Source organism: Colobus angolensis, unplaced genomic scaffold (genome assembly GCF_000951035.1).
Source record: "Colobus angolensis palliatus isolate OR3802 unplaced genomic scaffold, Cang.pa_1.0 Scaffold13, whole genome shotgun sequence".
NCBI classification, from domain to species: Eukaryota; Metazoa; Chordata; class Mammalia; order Primates; family Cercopithecidae; genus Colobus; species Colobus angolensis.
The window spans coordinates 16,379,155-16,388,130 of NW_012114252.1; the positions used below are offsets into that span (position 1 = coordinate 16,379,155).

Below are 8,976 nucleotides of genomic sequence, written 5' to 3' on the forward strand. Positions count from 1 at the left end.
GTTGATGGGTGCAGCACACCAACATGGCACAAGTATACATATGTAACAAACCTGCACGTTATGCACATGTACCCTAGAACTTAAAGTATAATTAAAACAAACAAACAAACAAACAAACAAAAAGAATACATAAGCGGGAAATCCATGATAAATTTTCTTTCACTTTTTCTTAAGACTAATGGCTGTGATGATTTCACAGTATTTTAAGATAACATAAGGTTTGTTTCCTAAAAATTTAAAGAGAATTCCAAAATATTGCAGTCCCCTCCGCTCTTTACTAATCTGTAAAACTCACCCATTTACATTAAAGGGCTGATATTCATATAAAAATAACTAGCAAAACTTAATAGATTCTAATGCCGGTTTTCTTGACTGATACATGAAAATGTTTACTCATCACATATACACAAATTAAGCAGAATTACAGCCATTTTATAAATCCTGAGCTAGTTGTTGCCTTGCTGTTTCTGTTTTGAAGCAGTATAACCTTATACATAAACAACTCAAACTCATGCCTCACCAAAAAAAGAGAAAAAGAAATAAAACAAAGCAAACCACAAATTGAAGATGTGATTACGGATTTATTTCAGATATTCTTCTCACCAATATACAAAACCACCAATTTTCTCTCATACCTACCAATTTTCTTAAATGCACAATTTACCTGTAGGTTTATGCCACTCTTTCTACATGCCACGAGTTGTTAGAACATGCATAACTTAGCAAAAAATATTTTAATTGTGTAAATGCTAAAGTAAACAACTCATGTAGGTAACGCAGATTTCTTTATAGTTTTGGTAGTTTAGTATTTTCTAATTATGTTGTACACATTGATCACATTTGTCAAAACCTACTCCTTGACAGCTAAATCAGAAATTTTAATGAGGAAAACTATAAAAGAATTAGAACTTATTCCCACTCCCAAAGTAAACTCAATCAAAACAGCATTGTTGTGAAGAAGCTTAATATTAGCTTTAGGAGGTAGGGGAAAAGATGGAAAAAGTTAGTTTTATGAAAGATATTACTTCTAGTTAAATGTTCCTGTCACCTTCTTTAGGTTCAGAAGATTATTACAATAAATGAGTCTATATAAAAAACCCTGTCTCGTCTTCCCTGCTCTGAGTCCCCTGCTCCTAGAGGCCCAGCCTCTGTGGCCCTGTGACCTGCAAGTATTGGGAGATTCACAGCTAAGACGCCAGGGTTCCCCCAGAAGCCTAGAAATGGGACCATTGACATTTATGGATGTGGCCATAGAATTCTCCGTGGAGGAGTGGCAATGCCTGGACACTGCACAGCAGAATTTATACAGGAACGTGATGTTAGAGAACTACAGAAACCTGGTCTTCCTGGGTATCGCTGTCTCTAAGCCAGACCTGATCACCTGTCTGGAGCAAGGCAAAGAACCCTGGAATGTGGAGAGACCTGAGATGGTGGCCAAACCCCCAGGTATGTGTTGTTATTTCGCCCAAGACCTTTGGCCAGAGCAGAGCATAAAAGCTTCTTTCCAAAGAATAATACTAAGAAAATATGAAAAATGTGGACATCACAATTTACAGTTAAAAAAAGGCTATAAAAGTGTGGATGAGTGTAAGGTGCACAAAGAAAGTTATAATGAACTTAAGCAATGTTTGCCAACTACTCAGAGCAAAATATTTCAATGTGATAAATATGTGAAAGACTTTCATAAATTTTCAAATTCAAATATACGTAAGACTGAAAAGAAGAAAAAAAAAAAAACCCTGAAAGACAACCTAGGCAATATCTTTCTGAATATAGGAACAGGCAAAGATTTCATGACAATTGCAACAAAAGCAAAAATTGACAAATGGGACCTAATTAAACTAAAGAGATTCTGCACTGCAAACGCATCTATCAACAGAGTAAACAGGCAACCTACAGAATGGGAGAAAATTTTTGCAAACTATACGTCTGACAGAGGACTAATATCCAGTATCTATGAAGAACTTAAACAAATTCACAAGGAAAAAATGCAAACAATCCCATTAAAAATGGGCAAATGATCATGAACTGAAACTTTTCAAAAGAAGATATACACGCAGACAACAAGCATACAAAAAAGCTCTACATCACTGATTATGAAAAAAAAGCGTATCAAAACTACAATGAGATATCGTCTCACACCAGTCAGAATGACTATTACTAAAAAGTCAAAAATAAAAAAAAAACATGCTGGCAAAGTTGCAGAGAAAAGAGAATGCTTATACACTGCTAATGGTAGTACAAATTAGTTCAATCATTGAGGAAAGCAGTTTGGAAATTCCTCAAAAAACTAAAAACACAACTACCAGTAGTCTCGGCCATCCGATTACTAGGTATATACCCAAAGGAATAGAAATTGTTCTACCATGAAGACACATCCACACATACGTTCATTGCAGCACTATTCACAATAATGAAGCAAACTAAATGCCCATCAATGGTAGATTAGATAAAGAAAATGTGGTACATATACATCACGGAATGCTATGAAGTCATAAAAAAGAATGGGATCATGTCTTTTGCAGGAATATGGACGGAGCTGAAGGTCATTATTCTTCACACACTAATGCAGGAAAAGAAAACAAAACACTGCAGTTTCTCACGTATAAGTGGGAGTTAAAGGATGAGAACACATGGACACAAAGAGGGAAACAATGATGAGATATTGGGGCCTATTGGAAGGTGAAGGTTAGGAGGAGGGAGAGAATCAGGAAAAGTAACTACTGGGTACTAGGCTTAATATCTGGGTGACAAAATAATCTGTACAACAAACAGTCATGATGCGAGTTTATCTATATAACAAACCTGTGCATGTACCCCCTGAACTTAAAATAAAAATTTAAAAACAAAACAGTTCAGTGTAAGCTTTCCTTCAAACAGATTTTTGTCTGATGATAAGAGCTGTGCTTATTGTGTTCAGTCTTCCTCAAATGTGTGATAAGATATAATGTAGTAAAAAGCAATTGCGTGCCATATACTTCACAGGGAATCAATTTTTTGTCATTTCTGAGTGTGTGTATGCATGCGTGTATATAAAATCTTAATTTACATCCATGTATCCAGCCATATTAGTGATTTTTTTTTAGTGTTTGTTGATTTTATTTTTTTCTTGACTTCATAGTCTAATATCTTTGAAAACAGTCAGCCTATTTCTTATTACAGTACAGTATTCCAGCTCCAGGCATACCGTCTGCCATTCTCTATATGTATCTAGTTAGGTTGTTGGAAGGGGTAGAAGGCTGTTTTCTAGGGAGAAGTAATACTGTCACTAACATGAAATATGCCTGTCAAAGTTCCATCATTCCCAAGATGGCCAGCAATGCCGCTCTTCCACCAACCACCCTATTGGTCTGAAACCTGATTCTATGAAGCTGTCATCTCACTAACAATACATTATTCTTCACAATATAATGTTTCTTTTCTTAACAAATGCATTGTATTTTTCCTCTTTACGGTCTATCCTGCATTTAAAATCAATATTCAAATTAAGTATAGTTGCATTTACTTCAAAATTTTATCATTCAAAATCCTCACTTTCATCCCCCATAGTCCAACTACTGATATATTCTTCAATGTGAAGGCTACGTCTATAAAATGATGAGAATTTTTTAAGAAATGTAAGAGTTTTAAATTGGTATTTTTGAAAGTTGTTTTATAGAGGATTGCTGGAGGTACTTGCAATGTCAATTTAGAATATCATATATTCACTGCTTTTCTTAGGTAACCTGTCATTAATCATACAAGCGCTCCCTCATCCTGACATTTTCTCCAAAGTCAAGCAACACTCATGGGTATACCATTTTTGGTCTCCCTTTCTGCTTCCTCTCCTATGGCACACCTGAGTGCTGGTATGTCTTATCAGACTGCTGAGTATGGAAAAAGAACTGAGCGCCTTCACTCAGCCCCTCCTCTCCTCATGAGACCAGCCTGTCTGCAGAGAAAGCACATTCTCTGTCATGTTACACTTAGGAGTAACAGAGTTGTTTTCATAGGAGACATCTGTGGTTCTGCAGAACTTTCAGAAACTGTGTGGGTGAGTCTGTGAGATCCTGGAGTTCAGGGATAGAGGTCTATTGTTACCACACACCCAAGGCAATCTTATAACCTAGGCTTGACACAGTGAAGGCACTGTCCGTATCTGCACCTGCTTGCTCCTCTCCTATGCATTTGCTAAGGAGTTGAAGCAGGGAGGGGGAGTGTTCTTTAGGGAACCTCCTCAAACACCACAGTGTGAGACCACATTGCACTTCAATGATGATTATGTCCCACTGTGGATTATAAGTGACAGCATAGTCCAGACTACAACTCTGAAGGATTCCTGTGAACACTTATTAAATCCACCCTTTCACTCCTCAAATATGGAACTTTAAATTTATTTCCAGCTAATTTCATCTGATAGAATTCAACGCATTTCTTCATTTCCAAGATCTTTGTGGATCTTGAAGTGCTAATGTGCATGTCATTCCTCTCAGCTTAATTTCATCTTAAAATCTGAGGACAATGTCTTTGTCATGGCGATCCCTGTGAATGAAGCCTAGGACAAGCCTGAGATGGTGCCCTGGTGGCACTTCACTGGAAATGTTTTCCACATTTAAATTCAATCTATTCATCAATTCTCTCTTGTACAGTCCTCCAAATTTTTAAATTTGTTTTATAATGAAGCATAATTTATGTGTTGTGAAATTCACAGATCTTAAATGAACATTTTAATGAGTTTTAACAAATGTGCGCATTCTTGTAACCCACACCCCAATCAAAATATAGAACAATTCATTCACTCCAGAAATTTCTCTTGTGCTCATTTACCAAACAGTCCCCCATCGTGGGAGCTACCACTGATCTCATTTTTATCACCATGGATTCGTTTTGCCTGTTCTTTTGTGCCTGTTTCTTTTTCTTCTCAATGAGTTTTGCAGATCCTGCTGGTCCTTCTGTGTGTGTGTGACCCAGGCTGGTGTTTTGTTTTGTTGTTTTGTTTTGTTTCTGTCTCACCTCAGTTCTACCCCAAGTGTTTACTTTTTTATGTCAGGTGTCTTACAACAAACTGTAGACATCCTTCATTGGCTGGAGAACGTACTCAAAAATCATTTTAAATACTGAGCTGTTGCACTGACTGTTATTTTCAGATAGGGTTTCTTGAACACGGACTGCAAAATACCTGCCACCCATTGATGATTGCCCTGGGAAGCGGTTTCACTTCCTATGAATGTGTATCCACCTCTCAGGCTTATCTCCGAATGTCTCCCACTCTGCTGGCTAGGGATTTTTCCTACACTGGGATGCCAGACTTCAAGAAAACACAAACAAAAACAAACAGAACCAAAACTGAACCCTCATTTAAGTTTCACGTTCTGATGAATAACAAATAGTATTTAAATATGCCTTAAATATTGCAAGGGGCACCTGCTAAAAAAGTATTTTTTGTTTATTCAAATTTCAAGTTCAAGTTGGCATTCTGTACTGCAGCAGGAAATCCTATGTCCCATGTGTTTTGTTCCACTAGCATTTTAACCTCTACAGCAAGAAAAGCAACTGCTCTTAGCATCACCCAAGTGAAAATAGATTTTCCCAGCAAACCAAGTCATTAGGCCATGATCGTTCCCATGTAACACCATTAAACATGATCACCTTGCCGCAGCAGCTCATGGCTTAAAACCTTTAACTTTTTCCCAACGACTATCTTTGCATGAGTTTCATTCTATGAGAGTTATACAGAAAGTGTGTAAAAATCATCACCAAAGGTTTCCAGCTCAGCCTGCTACTCAAAGAAAACTTCTTGGGGCAAGTTGTGCTGAAACTTGTATTTACATTTCCTTCCTAGTTCCCCTGTTACTATCGCTAATGCTTTTACTGGGGCTTCCTTCCAGCCCTGCCAGCCGTGCTTCTCAACCTTGGCTGCACAGTGGGATCACTTGGCACATTTCACAAATCTTGATGTCCAGATTCTTTCCCAGATCAATTAAAGTGGAATCTCTAGAAGTGAGACTAGGGCGTATATTAAGTTCCCCAGATAATTGTGACATACAACCAACGTTGAGAAACAGTGCTCTATTCCAACCCAATACCCTGCGTGCTGTGCACTTACTACAAATGAGGGCTAGCTCTCGCTCCAACTGCCCCTCCCAATAAGCTCTTTATAGGAATTTCTTAAGCTCTTGCTTATTTGTTCCCAATCTGCTTCTTTTATGCTTTGTTCCATTCTGATTCTTGACTTCATTCCTTCATTTTGATTCTTGACTTTATTTTTTTAAGAAGTGAAGTCTTGTTGTGTTGCCCAGGCTAGACTTGAACTCCTGGGATCAAGCAGTCATCCCGCCTCAGTCTCCTGAGCAACTGGGACTACAGTCTCATGCCACTGTGCCTGGCTTTCTTCTTTATTTTTTAATTTGGTGTTTGAATGTGGTCACTCCAGGTTTTGATTCCCAGTGATCTCGTCAGGGCTTGGCTCAGGTTCACCTCTACAGCTCTTCCTCTCGAGATATCTTGACTTGAATATCCTCTCCCAGTTAACCCATCAAAACCCCACTTCCAGGTCTGTAGCTAGGGTTATGCTGCAGCATAACCAGCCAACCCATACCCTGTGAAAGGGGGAATGTTTGCAATTCCATTCTACAGGTTGTGCAGTAATATTCATCCTGCTATGCATTGATGAAATATTCTTTCTGGCTAATTATAGGAAACATTTAAGTCACATGCATCCCTCTAAGGACTGCAGTTCTTAGAATTCCTGGTTCATGGGTGCTGAAATTGAGCCATAAAATTGCAAATTAAGATATAAATTACATAGTGAAAGAGAGGGTTAAAACTAAAAAGATATTGTCAATTACCACACGTAATGGCTCAAGTTTTCCAAATACTCATAAATGTTCCATGTTCATAAGAATATGGAGAAAGACCATATTTCTTCAGTAAATAACATAGCATCCAAAGAATATCAACAAGAAAAAAGAGCTCCCATTTCCCATCGTATTATCTTCCAGTATGGGTAAGTAAAGGACATATATTAATTGTCACTTATGCAGTCTTAACAGTAATAAATCTGGGCCTTACATTTAATAGAATCTTAAAGATTCTCTGTAAGAATCTTTCTGTTTCTTGTAAACAGAAAATATTAGAAAACCTAGGTAACTAAATATAGTGAACAGGATAGTTGATTTAGCAGGAATATTTCTATGAGAGAATCTCTAATTGAAAGAGATGAGTTATTCCTGTTTCTTTTTTTTTTTTTTTTTTGAGGTGGAGTCTTGCTCTGTCACCCAGGCTGGAGTGCAGTGGCATGATCTCGGCTCCCTGTAATCTCTGCCTCCCAGGTACAAGCAATTCTTCAGCCTCAGCCTCCCAAATAGCTGGGACTACAGGTGCACACCACCACTCCCAGCTAATTTTTGTATTTTTAGTACAGACGAGGTTTCACCATATTGGCTGGGCTGGTCTCGAACTCCTGCCCTTGTGATCCACCTGCCTCGGCCTCCCAAAGTACTGGGATTACAGGCATGAGCCACCACACTTGACCAAGTTACTGCTTTAAATAACTTTCAGGTGGATTACAAAAGAAAATGAGAGAAAGAGAGAAGAAAAGAAAACGAGTAAAATTTCAGTCTGCTTGTCATTTTAACACTTAATTTAGATAACTCATAAAACTCATGTCTCTCTTAAATGAATTTTACCATACATAGATTTTTAATGCATTGACTAATGCTCACATTTCTGAGAATTATTCTTGGCGTTGGAACTGTTTTGATACCACCTTCAAGCCAAGAGAAACATTCACCATCATATGTCTTCCCAGATATCATACACAAATCACTAATGGTGCACCACGGGTTTTTTTACATAAATGCTATCTTATTTTTAAAACCTAAAAGGTTGCATTTGAATTACATTAAAATTTATTTCTAATTTAAAATTTAAACAATTTTATCCATCTTTGAGAAATAATAATCCATTACCCCTGTATGTCACCGTCTCTCAAATAAACTGACACAAATTTCAAAAAATCCACTGCCAGTTACTTTATGCACATGTATGAAAAGAAAACAGAATTAATACCAGCTAGAAGTATGTCCATATCCTGAAATGTCATTAGTCCAAGAATGGAGTGATCTTTGACTATTTATTTTCACCTGTATGGCTAAGAAAATGTAATATTACGTGTATGTTTAAACAGAACTTTCTCTATGGTGAAGCACATGCATATATTTTCAAGATTTAATTCAAGGTGTTGACATCATCCTTTACACCACCCCATATAGTCTGGACCTTGGTTTCCTCAGGGATCACTTCAGCAATAACTACCAAGATAACTTGGCTCAAGGCACTGACTCCAGTCTACGTATTTATACTGAAAACTGAGGGTCCAGTATTTTAAACCAGGTTCCACCAGGGACACTGATACTTAAGACAAATTATCAGTCCCCTGATACTGTTTTCTCAAAGGGATGCGCTACGTCAAAGGAAATATAGCACTTCTCTGCTGGTTCTAATTTAGGGGAGCAGTTAATTTGCACCCTTAACTGAAGATTCATACATTGCTACTTACTGGGCAGATGCCTTCTGGACAGAAGTGCAATGTCAAGGACACGTATGGAACAACAATGAACAAGCACATAGAAGCCTATCCATCTAGCCAAGCTGACAGAATCAACTTTGGAAATAAAGAGATATCAGGTCTTAAAGGCATAGGACTCTCATGATCTTTCTTTAACCCCACAAGTGTTTCCTGGGACCAATATGTTAGTCCCTACACCGTGAGGTGGGGGCACAACTTCTCTGGCATTGTAAAGCTTACAGTTTAGTGTCATCCTGTGTCAATGTTCACTAAACAATGAATCAAAGATGGATTTTTAAAGTCTCAAATATTTATATTCTTTGTTTAAAAGAACATGGTGTCACCTACTAAGAACCTCCCTAATATCTGAGCATTAGAAAAAAATGTCAGTATCACACAAATGTAAAGAAAAAATACAGGCAGTTCAA

The 8,976-nt window shown here is 37.6% G+C and overlaps 1 protein-coding gene across 1 annotated transcript; it reads left to right on the plus strand.

Moving 5' to 3' along the window:
• Nucleotides 1–1,107: 1,107 nt before the first annotated feature.
• Nucleotides 1,108–7,280, plus strand: LOC105505888 (putative zinc finger protein 724). Its single transcript, XM_011933865.1, has 2 exons — nt 1,108–1,446; nt 7,261–7,280. Exons 1-2 carry the CDS (start codon nt 1,221–1,223, stop codon nt 7,278–7,280), a joined length of 246 nt encoding a protein of 81 aa, XP_011789255.1. The 5' UTR covers nt 1,108–1,220.
• Nucleotides 7,281–8,976: the final 1,696 nt, after the last annotated feature.

Coding starts and splice junctions, on each gene's coding strand:
- LOC105505888 (XM_011933865.1), top strand. CDS start 1,221: ATGGGACCATTGACATTTATGGATGTGGCCATAGAATTCTCCGTGGAG. Junction 1,447..7,260: donor GATGGTGGCCAAACCCCCAG/GTATGTGTTGTT, acceptor TCTGTCACCCAG/GCTGGAGTGCAGTGGCATGA.